Source organism: Myotis yumanensis, unplaced genomic scaffold, assembly GCF_028538775.1.
Source record: "Myotis yumanensis isolate MYYU_CA2020_CCGP unplaced genomic scaffold, mMyoYum1.0.hap1 SCAF_10, whole genome shotgun sequence".
Lineage (NCBI taxonomy): Eukaryota > Metazoa > Chordata > Mammalia > Chiroptera > Vespertilionidae > Myotis > Myotis yumanensis.
This window is the reverse complement of record NW_027223761.1, coordinates 16,906,387-16,923,344: the sequence shown is the minus strand read 5'-3', so window position 1 is coordinate 16,923,344 and position 16,958 is coordinate 16,906,387. Positions and strand designations below refer to the sequence as shown.

General features: G+C 43.8%; 1 protein-coding gene across 9 annotated transcripts in view; it reads right to left on the bottom strand.

Annotated features, from left to right (window-relative positions):
* Window positions 1–16,958, bottom strand: part of ATG13 (autophagy related 13) — a 32,194-nt gene that overhangs the window by 4,574 nt on the left and 10,662 nt on the right. For 3 of the 9 annotated variants that reach the window (XM_070427912.1, XM_070427913.1, XM_070427914.1), the window contains 11 exons: window positions 15,610–15,750; window positions 12,989–13,029; window positions 11,930–12,026; window positions 11,496–11,594; window positions 10,015–10,108; window positions 6,588–6,686; window positions 5,748–5,858; window positions 5,207–5,343; window positions 3,121–3,235; window positions 601–678; window positions 287–403 (listed from right to left, as the gene is read on the bottom strand). In XM_070427912.1, coding sequence (XP_070284013.1) covers window positions 287–403; window positions 601–678; window positions 3,121–3,235; window positions 5,207–5,343; window positions 5,748–5,858; window positions 6,588–6,686; window positions 10,015–10,108; window positions 11,496–11,594; window positions 11,930–12,026; window positions 12,989–13,029; window positions 15,610–15,750 — 1,129 coding nt within the window. The remainder of the gene's footprint in view (window positions 1–286; window positions 404–600; window positions 679–3,120; window positions 3,236–5,206; window positions 5,344–5,747; window positions 5,859–6,587; window positions 6,687–10,014; window positions 10,109–11,495; window positions 11,595–11,929; window positions 12,027–12,988; window positions 13,030–15,609; window positions 15,751–16,958) is intronic. The other 6 variants (XM_070427916.1, XM_070427915.1, XM_070427918.1 and 3 more) reach the window with 6 other exon arrangements.

The window sequence follows — 16,958 nt, the reverse complement described above, 5'->3', positions numbered from 1 at the left end:
TTTCCTTAGCATAGGGCTATCCATTCAGGCATGAATAGAACCTACTGGGAAATCTCCATTTAGAGCTGAATTGCATTATGTCAATCAAAGACATGGCACAAAATACCTTTTTGTTCACTGCTCTCCAAATGTACTCAAGCAGGCTATGGGAGCAGGTTTCCCACATACACTGCCCATTGGGGGCCCCTCTGTTCCCTGTGAAGGAGGTCCCCTTAGAGTGCAATGGATGCCTCTAGGTTTATTTCCCCTGGGGCAGCAAAGGTCAAGGAAGGTGAAAGCAACTTACGAAGTCGATCATGACAAAGTCGTCATGGGTATTGCCACTGCTGCCACCGCTGGAGCCATCAGAGTGCAGGCTGCCCTGGAGAGGAGATTCAGTCTCTGGGGAATCTGGAGGATTCACCTGGTTCAGGATAAAGCAGAGGAAGGGGCTGGTTCTGTGCACTGGGGGCAAGTTACTGTAATAATGGAGGGTTCTGAAAGAGAGAAGGGCTGGCTGCAAATCCCTAAGCCTCAGGCAGGGCTGATGGTCTGGGAACAGTGATGTGCCCAGGAAGGACAATGACTCCCATACCATCTCACTGGAAACTTTAGACTCACCATGGGATCAGCATCCTCCAGTTCTAAATTCTTGGGAGCAAACATGGCAAAGGGTATGTCCAAACTAGTCAATGTCACCTGAAAAGACACAGGAGAAAGTATTAGTGCCTGCCCCTCACCCATCTTCCATTTTCCCTAGAAGCTGACAGAAGCGGGAGGCCCTCAAGTTCACACCAGGTTGACCACACTGCCCCTCAGGTTCGTGTTGGAGATCCCCCAATTTCCACCACCTCCCATCACAAGCCCACAGCATAAGCAGGGGTTAGGGCTTCCCAAGACCCCAGGACTTCCGCTTTGGAAGCTTGACCCACAGTAACTCAGTGACAGCTGTTCAATGTCAGAGCCAAAGAGGAACTTCCTACAGAGTTAGGCCGAGGTGTTAGGGGGCAGAGATCGAACATTGGGGACTAGTTTTAGTTATCCTATATAATAAAAGGCTAATATGCAAATTGATCAAACCACGGATGACAGGTCGCTATAACACGCACTGACCACCAGGGGGCAGATGCTCAATGCAGGAGCTGCCCCCTGGTGGTCAGTGAGCTCCCACAGGGGGAGCGCCACTCAGCCAGAAGCCGGGCTCAGGGCTGGCAAGTGCAGCGGCAGTGGCGTAAGCCTCTCCCAACTCCACGGCAGAACTAAGGATGTCTGACTGATGGCTTAGGCCCACTCCCCAAGGGCTCCCGGACTGTGAGAGGGCGCAGGCTGGGCTGAGGGACCCCCCAAGTGTACGAATTTTGTGCACCGGGCCTCTTGTAAGAAATAAAATAAGAAATATTAACCATGCTCTGGTAACTGTGATTGTTTTGTTCTGATTAAAGAAAGCACATTCTAACCTGGTTGGGAGTTGTACACCCTGAGACTGGGAGTCAACCTTGCCCCAAGGAGTCATCATTGGACCTGGGAGTCAACCCTGGAATGCAGTCCATTCTCATTCAAGAACTGCCTATTATCATGAAAAGATTAACAGCCTTGTTGCCCAAACAATGGAGTCCCACCCCAGCTTGCTTTGCCTATTTCCTCACACTTGTAATACCCTAACACACTCACTCTTATTCCTTTTGCCCAGGTAATAATCTCTGTCCTACCCAATATAAGCAGTTGACTGATGGGAGGGGGAGGGTTGCAGAGAAGATTTTCGTGGATGACCTGCTGCTCTCCAATACAGCCAGCATTACTGGAACAAATGCTCATGTATAATTCAACCCTGTCTCCACTTAATTGGCTCCAGTAGTGACAGGCATCTAGAACCAATGGTTGTCCAGTTTCAGAGGCAGACACTTCAGTGCACTGTGTTTGTACTGAATGGTGTCTAGCCTCCCTCTACTATAGGAGGCTTAAAAGATCACAGAACAATATGTTGTAGGTAGTTTTAGACAGACATGAGCAGAGGAGAGGCGATGGGCGAGTACAAAAGGTCATCAGGATGGAAAACCTCAGGTACCTAGCAATCAATTGTAGGGTGGGACCCTCAAGTCACCTGGGGGTGACTTTTCTTCCCCTAGCATATTGCTGGTCTGGTCTGGAGGCTTGGACCCCCTGACCTTTCCTCCCTAGAGATAATATCTAGGCCTCAGTTGTATTTCAGCTCCAGGCCCAGATAAGCAACAAAACCAGTCACAGAGGACTTGGGGACCAGCATCACTGAATAATGACACCCTCCCCTGGCTCGTGCGGCTCAGTGGTAGAGCACTGACCTATGAACCAGGAGGTCACGGTTTGAGATTCCTGGTAAGGGCATATGCCTGGGTAGTGGGGCTTGATCCCCAGCAGGGAGCATGCAAGAGGCAGCCAATCAATGATTCTCTCTCATCATTGATGTTTCTCTCCCTCTCCCTCTCCCTTCCTCTCTCAAGTCAATACAATATATTAAAAAATAAAAAAGACACACCCCCACCCCCGTTCAGACAATCAATCAGTGGAGACCACAACCCTGAATGGACACACCTGGAAAGCTACTGAATATTTTATTGAGATCTTCCCTTGGGACCTCCCCTAAAATCTCCACCCTTAAAACTCTTAGGACTGAAAGGACTCAGTGCACAGCCGCTGGTGCCTTTCCCTTTCCCCTCAGCCCCCCATGCACCTTACCATTAGCTTCCTCACTCCCAAGCTCCAAGGGCCCTTCCTTCACCTCCATAATTTGTTTCCTAAGCCCATTTCTACTAAGAATTACTTATTTCTCTACCTATGTAATTTACCCAATAAATGTTCTCTTACAGTTTGGGTCTTGGCTCTGAATTCTCTCCTAGCCAGAACCCAAGTACCGAGGTTGCTGAACCCAGGTTTGGTCTGACACCACCAGTCAGACAACTGGTGCTGTTCCTACCACCCACAACAAATAGTTCTTAACTTTTTCTGGAAGGTGTCACAGGTTATTAACACCCTTCACAAAAATTCTCACACACACTTACACAATTCAAACATAATGTCGGTGGCTGCACAAATCCCAAGTTAAGAGACCCGCCTGTAAGGCCTCACTCAGATGTGGCTCGCAGGTGGCAGCGGCAGAAAACTCACCTGGTTGATGGGTTTGTTGACAAAAGCCCCCACTTTTCGGGCAAAGATGGTCTCCAAGACATCATGGGGAGAGGCCCGTCCCTCGCTACTGTTCGATACGGTTTCAGTGTCCTCGCTGGAAAAGAAATGTAATGTCGGTACTCATTCCCAACCCACAGCAGAGCCTCCTGGGTTCCCCATGAATCTACCCTCTGTGGGCTGCAGCCTAGGGCGGGAATTGCCCCGCCCGCCCACTCAGTGGGAAACGGCACTCTGTGGTCTGGCCGCTGCCACTGTCACCCTGCCCTCTTAAGTTGAGAGCAGAGGGAAACACTTCCTGAAACAACTAAAACTATGCATATGTGAATACAATTCAGTGTTACACTTGTGTAAAGCTTCTATGAAATACCAATAAGCTTCAGTCACCATGCATATAGCAATCATACATATAGGCAAGCAGCTCCCCAAAACTGTAATTTAAATATTAATTACAGACAGACTCAAGATTTTAGCTGCTTTCCATCTCCTTATTTTGGTTTTGCTTAGTTATCTAAAAATGCAATTAAGATGGTATAGTACAATGTTGAAATTTAAACCTTACCTCACAAGGAACATTATTCCAAGTCGAGAGTCCCAAATTTAACTGTCTGTAGAGCCAGAGCTTTTTAACCCATGACAAATCGCCAGGGCTGAGGTCCTCTGTGCTCCGAATCCTGCCCTCTCCTCACCCACAAACATCCCTCCGGTCCAGGATACATTCAGTGTCCCTGTTCCCACTGACCCCTCTGCGACCCTCCAGTCTGATGCTACGTCCTGGATGAGAGGGCGCTCCAAGCAGAGGAACAAGGGCCCCTGTTGTGGCTGCCAGACCAGCAGCCACAGCCCTGAGAGCAGCAGAGGCTTCTAGGAAAGCTCTTCTGGGCAAAAGCAGGGGCTCAAGGTGGGGCGAGGGCTGTAAACCCCAAGTGGCCTCTGGCTCCAGCCAAGAGAAGAACCACTGAGGAAAGGCCTGTGCTCTGACCACCTGCATTTAAGAACCTCCTGTACAGGGTCCTGTCTTTACTCCTAGGAGTTGAGGCTCAAAAACTAGAGTGTAAAAGGACTAACAGGATCTTCCTTTGATTATCTAACAGGGGGAGGGATAAGAGGATAGAAGTTGGGAAGTCAGGAATGAAAATAATTATTTTTCCTAATGGAAGGTGCAAAAATTTGACCTTCCCAAACAATTCCCTTCCCACCACTCCACCGTGGGAATGAAAAAACAAAACAAAACAAAAAAACCGGGAATTTCTATTATCCAAAAGTTCATTGAGGATGTGGCAGGGTAATCAACGTCATCACCTCTGGGGACTTCCAGTCAAGGGAGGGCAGGTCAGATCAAGAAGCCCAGCTTCCCACGGGAGAGCTACGCGTGTAATGGAAAGAGTGAGCAGGACTTAAGTCCGAGGAGCCTAGCTAGGCTTGTGCCAGCCACTTTGCAAGCTAACTGCTCTTAGGCAAGTTACTTAATTCTTCTGAAAGCCTCTCCTCTTCTCAAAGGAGGTAACAGTGGTGATCTTTGTAAGGTGGGATTATGAAAACTTTCCTTTCCTATCTAATCAATGTATCATTTAAATTTCACAGAATGTATCAACTGCTGCCAACAAAAAAAAGACAAAAGATTTTAAAAAATATTTAATGAGAAAAAATAGTTGTCTAAACGATCTCCATGAAGCACTCACATAGCAAAAAAAGAAAAGCCATCCTGACCACCATCACAGAGGCACCATGGCTCAGATTCAGGTCCTCAGGAAGCAGTGAAGACCGAATCCACGAGAATAAATCTTGGGTAAAAGAAAAACATCTGAAAACCCCCTCACTGGATGAAGGTGGTAAGAGCCAAGCCCCTGCTGTTTACTGTTACTAGTGAAGCCGGGCCAGCTTCCTTACATACCAGCTGCAATATAAGATTCTTATCGGGAACTTAAAGGAATGCATACTTGAGGCGCAGATGCCAAGCCTGAGCCAATGCTGAGAGCCACTTTCCACCAATAACAAATAAGCGCGTTTCAGGGCAGACCCGCCCCTCCCTGGCCTGAGCATGGGCAGAGCCAAGACAGGAACTCACCTGCTAGAAGGTGTGGCAGCACAGTGGGCCCCGTCAGAAGGGGTGTAGGTTGCCAATCTCTCCTGATCAGCCTGGGCACCGTGAGCAGGCTGGTTGGGAGCAAGAGGTACCCCACCTTCCTTCCCTGGAACCATGAGCTTTAGGGAAAAATGGAAAAATACAGTGAATTGTGGCAGCCTCAGGCAGAAGACACTCCTGGCCTAGCATGATAGTATCTGTTTCTGTCTGAGTTTCTCCATCACCAATGCTGCCATCTACTGAGCAGGAAACCTTGGCTCTTTATCCTCCCTGGGACTCAGTTAATGGGAGACATGCACGGCAATGACTACAGAAAGAAAAGGAAAGAGGGAGAAGCTCTTCTTGCTTTTCTGAAGTTTAAGAGGCCCCTTCCTCTCAGAGTCACATTAGTTCTCCAAAGTCACAGAAGAGCTTTGCTTCCAAACACTTAGAATGAAACTGGTATCTCAAGAGGCCTCTCAACTGCCTCAGGGCAGGGAGGCAGCACAGGAACTCCCAGGGTCTGCCCCATCTTTAAAGATACCTGGTGAGGATGTGTGGTGTTTAAGCCAGCTGCAAACACTACTGGATAAGCCAGGTCAGCTGATCCAACGCCCAGGGCAGCAGGCTGATAGGAAAGGCGAGAGCTTGAGAGCTAAGCAAGAGAAAAACAAAGGGCAGAGGAAAAGAGGAGGAAAAACAGGCAATCCTGGAGCATGACTAATGATCAAGATCAGAAGAAAGGGAAGGAATGGATCCCAGCCTACATCCTCAGGGTCCGAGGGGCCTGATGTAAGGGACAGACCAGGACATTTCTTTTTAGATGAATAAAAACAGACTTGTTTGCAGTGGACTGAGGTTCCAAGCTCTGTGGCCTTACCAACGCCTCAAATGATTCCCTTGCCACCCCCTTTTTTCAGCTAACTGTTTCTGTGTCCAGCCCAGCAGGTCTGTGGAGCACAAGCCAGGGCAGAACTTGGAGCCAAAGTCATCGGTATTTCTCAGGTCATTCTATTTTCTCCTTCGTCCTTGAGGTCCCTTCGGAACAGAAGGCGTCTCTCTAATCACACCCTCCCTCACCTCTGGGTATGGGAGGGTTCCTATTTATGTTGAAAAAGAAAGAATACCACTCTTGGATTGTTTATTTGGAAAGAAGATATAAATAACTCTATGTATTTTTCACATCATTAGGAGGGGGGAACTGAAAAAACCTATTTTGGGCTGCTCTTGCTATGGCTATGTCCTGTTAAAAATCAATTACCAAGCCTCAAAATAACCCACAGAACACTTGGGGACATTTAAATAGCGATACCCTGTACTTTATTTACAATTTTTAAATAAAAAGATGCCATCTAATTTATCCCCTTCTTCCCAGTGGACTCACTTGATGGGAAAAGGCCAGTCCTGCCATGGGGACCCTCAGGGTATCCGTCACCACAGGAGTAGGGGTCTGAAAATGTGCCTTTGTAACAGTAAACACACACTGTGCACAGATACAAACAGAGACAGGAGAAACAGAGAAGAAAAGGGACTTGAGAAAGAAGTGAAAAAACTCCAAAGGGCAGTAGCAACAGAGGCTGAAATGCACAATGGAGGTGGGGCGTGAAACGGGGAGAAGGCTGCATGATGCCTTCCCAAAAGGACGGCTGGAAGCGTCTGAAGACATGTTTATCCCAGGGTGCTCCATTGCATGCGTGTCTCCCTGATGAGCAGGTGGAAAACACAGCTGAGTCGAGCTGGAATGACTTGGCAAAACAAAACCCTGAACCAAGCATTAGTCTGTCTTTAGTCAAGAGGATGGGAGGATATTAGAGAACGGCCGCCAATTGAAAGGGCCCAAGAGCAGCCGAAAGGTGTACTCAGGATGAATGAGGAAACAGGTTAAAATGTTAGAATGCCTTTTTCCGGGGACTCAGAATCTTCAGAGGCAGGTTTAAAAAGTTCACCTTTGTTGACCGGAACTTTAAAATACCCAGGTTCCCAGCTGCACTTTCCTACACCATTCCAGGGAAGATGAGTTAGAGTGTACAGATGTAGGCATAGGGCTGAGTGTGTGCGTGCATGTGTATTCTTTTTTTAAAAAATATATATTTTATTGATTTTTTACAGACAGGAAGGGAGAGGGATAGAGAGTTAGAAACATCGATGAGAGAGAAACATCAATCAGCTGCCTCCTGCACACCCCCTACTGGGGATGTGCCCACAACCAAGGTACATGCCCTTGACTGGAATGAAACCTGGGACCCTTGAGTCCGCAGGCCGACGCTCTATCCACTGAGCCAAACTGGTTAGGGTGCATGTGTATTCTTATTTTTGGGTCTTGCTGTTCCATCTTTAATAAGTCTCACCAACTAGCTAATTAATGCTTAGAATTGAAGGTAGGACCTTAAGTCACAATAGCAGGTTCAGGATCACAACTGTTAACTATTTCTAGACTCAAATGACAACATGATCCTTATTTTGTTGGTGAAACAAACATTACATTAACATGTATTAATTGGACTCTAGCAAAAGCTCAAATAGAAGTTGTTGAACAATTGTGCAATTCCCTAAGTTAAACCAAGGAAGAAACTATTTCAGTGTTTACAGGAATGAGGAGACCTGATGGCAAATGATTTTCTTGCTCTGTTCAAAATGAGTATTTCTACACAAAACTGTACCAACCTTGATTAGAGGTGTTCAGGGATAGGAACAGGGCTCACACATGGGGTGCTGAGAATTGATAAGATCTTGATGTGATCTACTTTTAAACTGTGACAAGACACAACAGGCAACTGATACCACGAAAAAAGATAGGTTCTCCTTACACAGGTCAACAAACTTTTATGCAAACATACCATGCCGAAATGACTTAACTTTGCCCTAGCTGGCTTGGCTCAGTGAATAGAGTGTCAGCCTGGGGACTGAAGGGTCCCAGGTTCGATTCCGGCCAAGGGCACATGCCTGGGTTGCGGGCTCGATCCCCAGTAGGGGGTGTGCAGGAGGCAGCGGATCAATGATTCTCTCTCATCATTGATGTTTCTATCTCTCTCCTTCTCCCTTCCTCTCTGAAATCAATAAAGAAATATATTAAAAAAAAAAAAAAAAAAAGAAATGACTTAACTTGCCTTTATTTTTGGAGCTGGGTTAAATTCCCTCTCTATCAGATAGACAAACTGATGTGTTCAGGCCCAGCTTCACCATCCCTCATATCTCCCAAGTCACAACTTTATTGTTTATGAATTTATCACTTAAAAAACAAAACTTTAAAGAACATTAAACTTGACATATTCACATTTCATTATCTAAAAAGTAATCTATTCCATTAATGTGCACTATTAAGAAAGTGGGCTTTCCCCCCGCTTTTTGGTCAGTGTTGCTCTATGTCAGTAAGCATACCAGAAGCTACCCCCAGAGCACTCACGCCTACATAGATTGATGTGGAGAGAGGAATAATAATATCCCCAAACCAAACTGTCTAGGCAACTTTACAATAAGGCGCTCTTTAACTCTGAATTGGGACAATAGAAATAAGTGACCCGTGGATTCTGTAATGTCCTTCACACACATTAAATTAGTTTTTGTGCCTAACTTCTACTTCTGAAACAGCTTAGAACCATAATTTTAATCCAATATCTCCTAAAAACCCAGGATGGAATAAAAGTAAATTATTTTCTTAATTTAAAAAACAAAGAAAATAAAAAATTATGGATAGCTAAATTAATTTGTTGGGTCCCCAAAATAAGATGGTGGTTATCTGGGCCTAGTTTAAAGGAAAGTAGAACTGAACTGGTCTAGAAGAAACTGTCTAATGTGAAAGTCAAAAGGGACGGAATAGAGATTCTGGGCAGGCAAAGCAGGGATCTGCAGGGAATGAATGAGGCAGAAAATGAAAGACTTGGGATAGAAGGGAAGAAATTGCCCTGAAATTCAGCCAGCTGGCAAAAATGATTCCTTAGCGGAAGCAGTCTCGGTACCATGTACATTACACAACAAGGCCATACAGGTGCTTCCTCTTGGGAATCTGAGAACACTGTTTGGAGCCTGTGTTTTATTGAAATTCAGTTTGACACTGAAGATGGACTCAAGTGGAAAAGTAAATGGTTAAAAATGTTCAGAAAGAAAATGCAGATAGGTAGAAATCTGTGTCAACTATTAAGAAAAACTGCACTGCCAGGCTGGTGTGACTCAGTGGTTGAGCACTGACCCATTAACCAGGAGGTCACAGTTTGATTCCCAGTCAGGGCACATGCCTGGGCTGCCAACTGGATCCCCAGTAGGGGGTGTGTAGGAGAGGCAGCTGATCAATGATGCTCTCTTATCATTGGTGTTTCTTTCACTCTCTCCTTCTCCCTTCCTATCTCTGAAATCAATAAAACATTATAAAAATTTTAAAAATTAAAAGAAAAACTGCACTGCTCATTTCTAACTGGCAAAATGCTAAAATATGCTAAATAATTATTGGCTCCTTCAGTGCTTCGTCCATTATTGGGAACCATATTTACCACTTCAAACAAGAAGTAGCTACCAAATTAACAAGGTAGGTTAGAGTATCTCTCTGGTATGAGAATGCATATGGAATTCTGTGATTGATTTTTCTAGGGAATTTTAAGATGTCCCCGGGAAGGCAAGGTTACATGTAATGTAGGTTAAGAATGGTTACTGCATTATTACCTGCTGGATAAGAAGGCTCTTCTTCACCGCATAAAAAAACCCCTTGAAACAATCACCACCACCATCAAAAGAAACTCTAAATTTTGACACCATTTCATTAGGCCCATAACTACCATGTGCCAAATAACTACCATCACCCCAGAACCTGTTCCCCCTACCTGGGATGGAGGTGAGGTGGAGAAAGAGGTGGTGCACACTTCTTGAGAATCTTCCACAGAAGGATACGTTACTCCAGTGTCCTCACCAGCGGTTCTACAATGAGGGGAAAGGAAATCATGAATTCTATGGGGGTGGCAGTCGATTTTAGAAAGGACACGAAGAGATGCAAGTTTGTTTTCGGCAGAGATCATAAGAGTTCAGCAAGAGAGCTCTGCTGAGTCCTTCATAATTTCAGACCAAACCGTCTAGGTAACTTTATATTTTTATTATTATTTAATATATATTTTTATTGATATCAGAGAGTAAGGGAGAAGGAGAGAAATATAGAAACATCAACGATGCCCTAACCGGTGTGGCTCAGTGGATAGAGCGTCGGCCTGCAGACTCAAGGGTCCCAGGTTCGATTCCAATCAAGGGCATGTACCTTGGTTACAGGCACATCCCCTGTGAGGGGTGTGCAGGGGCAGCTGGTCGATGTTTACCTCTCATTGATGTTTCTAACTCTCTATCCCTCTCCCTTCCTCTCTGTAAAAAAATCAATAAAACATATTTTAAAAAAATAAAAGAAACATCAATGATGAGAGAGAATCATTGATTGGCTGCCTCCTGCACGCCCCACACTAGGGATTAAGCCTGCAACCCAGGCATGTGCCCTGACAGGGATCCAACCTTGACCTCTTGGTTCATAGGTTGATGCTCAACCACTGAGCCATGCCAGCCAGGCCCATGTAGGCAGCTTTACAACAAGACTGTCTTTAACTCTAAATTGGGACAATAGAAATAAGGGTGATCCGTGGGTTCTGTAATGTCCTTCACACACATTAAGTTAGCTTTTGTGCCTAACTTTTACTTTCCAGAGAGCAGCATCTAGAGGTTGACAATGACTTTTTTTTTTTTATATAACCCAAACATCTTACTTGACATATCATTTGAGAATATCTGCTTAAGCCTGGCCAGTGTTGGGGTCAAATAACTGTCAGCAACAGACTACAAAAAAACAAAAGTCTAGACTCCAAAGACAAACCTATCCAATTTCAGAAGTCCTTCACATAAAGACAGTATCCTTCCTGATACACATCTATTCCAACCTCTAGAAAATTCTAGAACTGTTTTCTGGGAACAAGGCCTGAAGATATTTGATTCTCATGTATAACTGAATTGTGCCAATGGTAACCTGAAAACCATTTGATTTGCAAAGGACATTCCACAAATTACTGCCACTCTTATCTCTAAGTCAAATCGCTACTGTCAAGATCCAACATGTCCAAGAATTTTGTGAGACATTCTGTATACCCCAAGTCTGGGTGTACCTCATAGGCAGCAGCAAAAAAGGAAGCTAGCCATTCCATTCTCTCCATGTGGTGTCTCCATCAGTGCCCCAGGCCCACCAGTGAGTGCTGATAAAGGTGCCCTGTGTACCTGTGCCAGGTGGAAGCTTCTGCTAGCTGCAGTATGGGAAAGTGCCTTTCACATTCCTCACCTGTAATTGCAGGGGTGCATGGGCGAGGAGCTGGGATAGGGACGGTCCACAAAGTGATCAATGATAATCCCCATGATAGGTGGAGTCCTCTCAAATTGCCTGTAACGCAATATGCAGATTGCAGTACTTGTTAGAATGCCTTGCCAGCCTCCCTGAAGTCCTCAGAGGGCCCCTCACCTAATATCTATTAGCAGGAACCACCAGACCCTTAACTATAGCTTCCCAAATATAAACCACCATCTCCACATTGTTGGTTCTGGGACACTCAATAAGATTTTCCAATGAAACTGGGCTCTCTCTTGACTCTATTCTTCAGAAGGGAACTGATTTCAGCAATGGCAAAGCTGAACAGCAGGCTTAGCTATGGAGTTTGGGTGAAAGAAACATTAATATCTTTGAAAGAGTTCTTTTGGATTCCAATGCTCTTTCCTCACCTTGTGGACATGAATGCCAAGTTAATTCTGTAAGCACAAGAAAGAGTGATGGTGCCCACAGGGGTGCCCACTGTCCCAACACGAACTGTTTGGAAACCTAGGAGAAGAGATAAATAATTAGCTTCCTCCCCAGAGAATACTGATACTGCCCCCAGTCTCTTTCCTTGAATCATTCAGCCTATACAATCTCTGGCATTATCCACGTAGCACCCTGAGTGCCTCAATTTCATGTGTGTTATTTTTTTCTTTCAATTAATTCTATATTGACCAATATTAGCAAGGGAAACAGCACTCTATTTTCAGATAAAACTACCTCTTAAAGAGGTATAACACTTGTTAATCCTAAAGCTTTAGGGAGTCCTAACCAACCCTGCCTGGACTGTCACAGGCTCAATGAGAACCAAGGGGCACCGGAAGTTTGTCGCAAACACCTGAAATTTTTTTTTAATATATATTTTATTAATTTTTCACAGAGACGAAGGGAGAGGGATAGAGAGTTAGAAACATCAATGAGAGAGAAACATCGATCAGCTGCCTCCTGCACACCTCCTACTGGGGATGTGCCCGCAACCAAGGCACATGCCCTTGACCGGAATCGAACCTGGGACCCTTCAGTCCGCAGGCCAACACTCTATCCACTGAGCCAAACCGGTTAGGGCGACGAACACCTGACATTTATGAAGTAACTATACTCCCACTCAAGCTGCCACCCCAGAGCTGAGTATGGAAAAGAGTCAGGGCTTTGCTGTTTCCTGATTTTCTCGGTTTCATTTCCAATTTTTCAAATTGAATGCTTATCAGGAACATTTAACATGCTCATTGTAGAAAATTAGGAAATAGACAATTGTATAAAGAATAAGAAACAATGCTGAGTTATTGGAACTTTGGGAAAATTATTCATTTTCTAGTGGCTCTTGGAACCACGTACCTGTCTTTTCCTTACTTGTATCAGACATATTAAAATCATAAGCTGCATATTATTACAGGCAGCACCAAAGCCCATCTCTTAAGTCAGGAGAGCTCTTAACACTACAAATGCTTTTCAACTTTAATACATACCTTCTCCTAAGCCATTCAGCTGAACTTCACCAAAATATATCCTGCAGGGAAGAAAGAAAAAGATGTTACTAGATTCTTTATTCTAATGGCCTCTAAAGCAAGCACCTAGAAACAAAATAAAACAAACTTTTATTTTCTTATCTACATGAACACCTCTCCTAATGGAGCAATAATGCTACTACTTTAATTAAGCTGCAGGCAAGGGGGTGTATATGGTGAGAGGACTGGTTAAAAAATGAGAAAAATAGCCTTGGCTGGGATGGTACACATCGGCCCACACACCAAAGGGTGTGGGTTTGATTCCTAGTCAAGGTCACGTACCTGGGTTGCAGGTTCGAACCCCAGTCACAATGCACGTGGGAAACAATCAATGTGTGTCTGTTACATTGATGATTCATATTCTATCTGTCCCTCTCTTTGCCCCCCTCCCTCCCTTCCACTCTCTCTAAAAAAAAATCAATGAAAAAAATATCCTCAAGTAAGGATTAACAACGACAAAAGAGAGACAAAAAGAACAATTAAGTGGCAGCTGATATATAAGCTTCTTCTTCCCTCTCTCTCCTACCTGGAAAAATAAACATGGGGAGGGTGCTAGATTATTGCTAACAAAGTTAAAGAAATGACTTAATAACTATTCTCAGGTACTATATTGTTGCAACAGACCTAGTTAAGTCTTTCCATCCTGCTATCCGAATTCTTTTCAAACCCAGCTCTATACATGTAAGCCAAAGGCTAAAAACCAAGGGTTGGTCACTAATATTAAAAAAGGTCTTGGATGATTTGGGACTCCTGGCTTTCCATGCTGTGCTCTCACACTTTCCTACATAAACTCTACACCGCCACTTTGGTCCATCAGACAACGTGATACAGTTCATACCTCGCCCCCATTTCTATGCCTTGCATCTGTTGTAGTCCCCACCTGGAACAATTACCTCTCTCCCTTCTATCTGCTGAAATTCTCTCTGCCTCAAGGTCTAGCTTGAAAGCCACTTCCTCCACGAAGCCTGTCTTATATCTCCCAGCCAGAACAATGTTCCCTCTCTATGTTCTCCTAGTACTTTTTTCCTGAGACTGCTATGCAGTTTTCAAATCCTGCTTTTTATTAAATTATGCATGTACTCATAATGTACTAAACTGTCTTCCCCATTAGATTAGAAACACACATAGGGCAGGGCCTCTGTATCGTTCTACCTCGGACCTAGGACAATGCTTACATTAAAAAAGCATCCAGCCCTAACCGGTTTGGCTCAGTGGATAGAGCATCGGCCTGCAAACTGAAAGGTCCCAGGTTCGATTCTGGTCAAGAGCACATGCCCAGGTTGTGGGCTCGATCCCCAGTGGGAGACTTGCCGGAGACAGCCAATCCATGATTCTCTCTCATCATGGATGTTTCTATCTCTCTTTCCCTCTTCCTTCCTCTCTGAAATCAATAAAAATATATATTTTTTTAAAAAGCACTCAATAAATATTTGTTGAGGTAAAATATTCCAAGGACAATACTCAAAGAATTGTTGACTAGTTCTCTATATCCACACAACTAATTAAAAAACAAACTGGCCCTACCCGGTTTATAGATGCTCAGTGGATAGAGCATAGGCCTGCGGACTCAAGGGTCCCAAGTTTGATTCCGGTCAAGGGCATGTACCTTGGCTGCGGGCACATCCCCAGTGGGGAGTGTGCAGGAGGCAGCTGAGCAATGTTTCTCTCTCATCGATGTTTCTAACTCTCTATCGCTATCCCTTCCTCTTTGTAAAAAATCAATCAATAAAGTTTTGTTGTTGTTTTTTTAATTCTGTTTAAAAAACAAACCGGCCCTAGCTGGTTTGGCTTAGTGGACAGAGAATCGGCCTATGGACTCAAGGGTCACAAGTTCAATTCCAGTCAAGGGCACATGCTCAGGTTACAGGCTTGATCCCCAGTAGGGGGCGTGAAGGAGGCAGCCAATCAATGATTCACTCTCATCATTGATGTTTCTATATCTTTTCCTCTCCCTTCCTCTCTGAAATCAATAAAATTATATTGTAAAAAAATTAAAATAATAAAAACAAATTGAATTAGCAGTTTGTTAGAAAAAAAGTTTTATTTTAATTCTGGAATATAGAAGGCTACAATCTGCTCAGGATAGTCTGTTTTTATGTGTGTTGTTTTCTTAAAATGTTGTTATTGATTTTAGAGAGAGGAAGGAAGAGGAGAACAACATCAATGAGAGAGAAACATCAATCGGCTGCCTCCTGCACACACCCTCATCTGGGCATGTGACCTGGAATCAAACTGGCGTCCTCTCAGTGCAATGCTCAACCAACTGAGCCACATCAGCCAGGGCAGGATAGTCTATTTTTTTAAAGTCTTAAGCTCCTTTCCCTGCTCTGAAGTCCTGTAAGTAGAACCTCAAAATCCAATACATAGGAATCATGACTGTGGACAAACAAAAGGACAAAGAACTTGGTAGCTGTGTTCGTAAGAAAAAATGGATAGACAATCATAGTAAAGCTATAGCATCAACTATCCAACCAACCATCTATTCAAAAATTTATCACAGAATATAAATAATACCTGAATGCCGTCAGACAATGTGCAAAGTGATGAGGCAGACAAGTGAGTTAAGAAGGTGAGCTGTTTACCTGTATAATATGACATATTCATGTCCTTGTTTCCTGGAGAGCCTATAAGCTGGTGTCACCCTCGTTATAGCCAGGAGAGACTTCAGCAGCAACGACAGTCTGTTGTACACAGTGTAGGAAACTTTTATTTCTTTATCACACCTGTGGAGCACACAGACACTATCAGCATTCTCCTATTCAACTACATAAAACAAAGAACAGAAATGCAATGGCTATAGAGATATTAGTTATGTTCCATCTACTGACCAAGCTTAACTTGTTAGCATTATTCATAACTTCTGACAGAATATAAAGTGCTTTGCAGTCCAAATACACCATTCAGAGTATGAGAGCCAACAGAGATGATTGAAAATTAAGCACTAGAAATGTGTAAAATTAATTATTAACAGATACTCTGAAGTAAAGGTGTAATTTGTCAGTTTACCAACACATTGTTGAAATAAGTCAATAAACCAAAGTTTCACTTTCTCATATACTGGACACAGGCAGACAGGCACCAATAGGCACCCAATATATTTTTTCTAGCGTTGAAGCAGTTATCTTTCTAAAAAATAAAGCAACACAATTAAAAACAGTAACCCAGCCAGTGTGGTTTAATGGTTGAGCATCGAACCAGGAGGTCACAGTTGGATTCCCACTCAGGGCACATGCCCAGGCTGTGGGCTCGATCCCCAGTAGGGGGTGTGCAATAGGCAGCTGATCAATGATTATCTCTCATCACTGATGTTTCTATCTCTCTCTCCTTCTCTAAAGTCAATAAAAATATATTAAAAAATAAAATAAAGACAGTAATTCAATGTTGTAGTTAATGGTAGCTTTATCCTCAGCTACCATTAATGAAGGTGCAATCACAGTTTCAATGTACCGTCTTATGAGCTGTTTACCTCTACACATCTGTTTGGTACTAAAATTTTGGACTATAACCTGGCACAGGCTTTCTATTTTTACCAAAAAAATACCATACTACATATTTTTATTACAAAAATTTTTCTCTTGATGTGTTGCTATTTCCTCTATTTTTCTATATGTATAACCTTCTTGAAAAGTGAAACTTCAGGCAGGAGGTAAGCTAATCTGCCTTGAAAGAAGAAAATACAGAAGGGGAATAACATGCATTCCCAATCTATGACCAACACTGTATAAGTAGGGAGGGGAAATCTCATTGGACGTCTGCCACACAGAAAACAGACAAAATAGAGTAGTCATGTTACAAGAGCTCCCTAGGGATTTAATCAGAGAACTATCTGTACCCTGGGAAAACAACAAACCCTTTCAGCTTTCTCTCCGCTCCTTTCCCTGTGATGTCTGAATTCTCTCTGGACTAATGCTCCCTCTGAAGGTCATCTCTG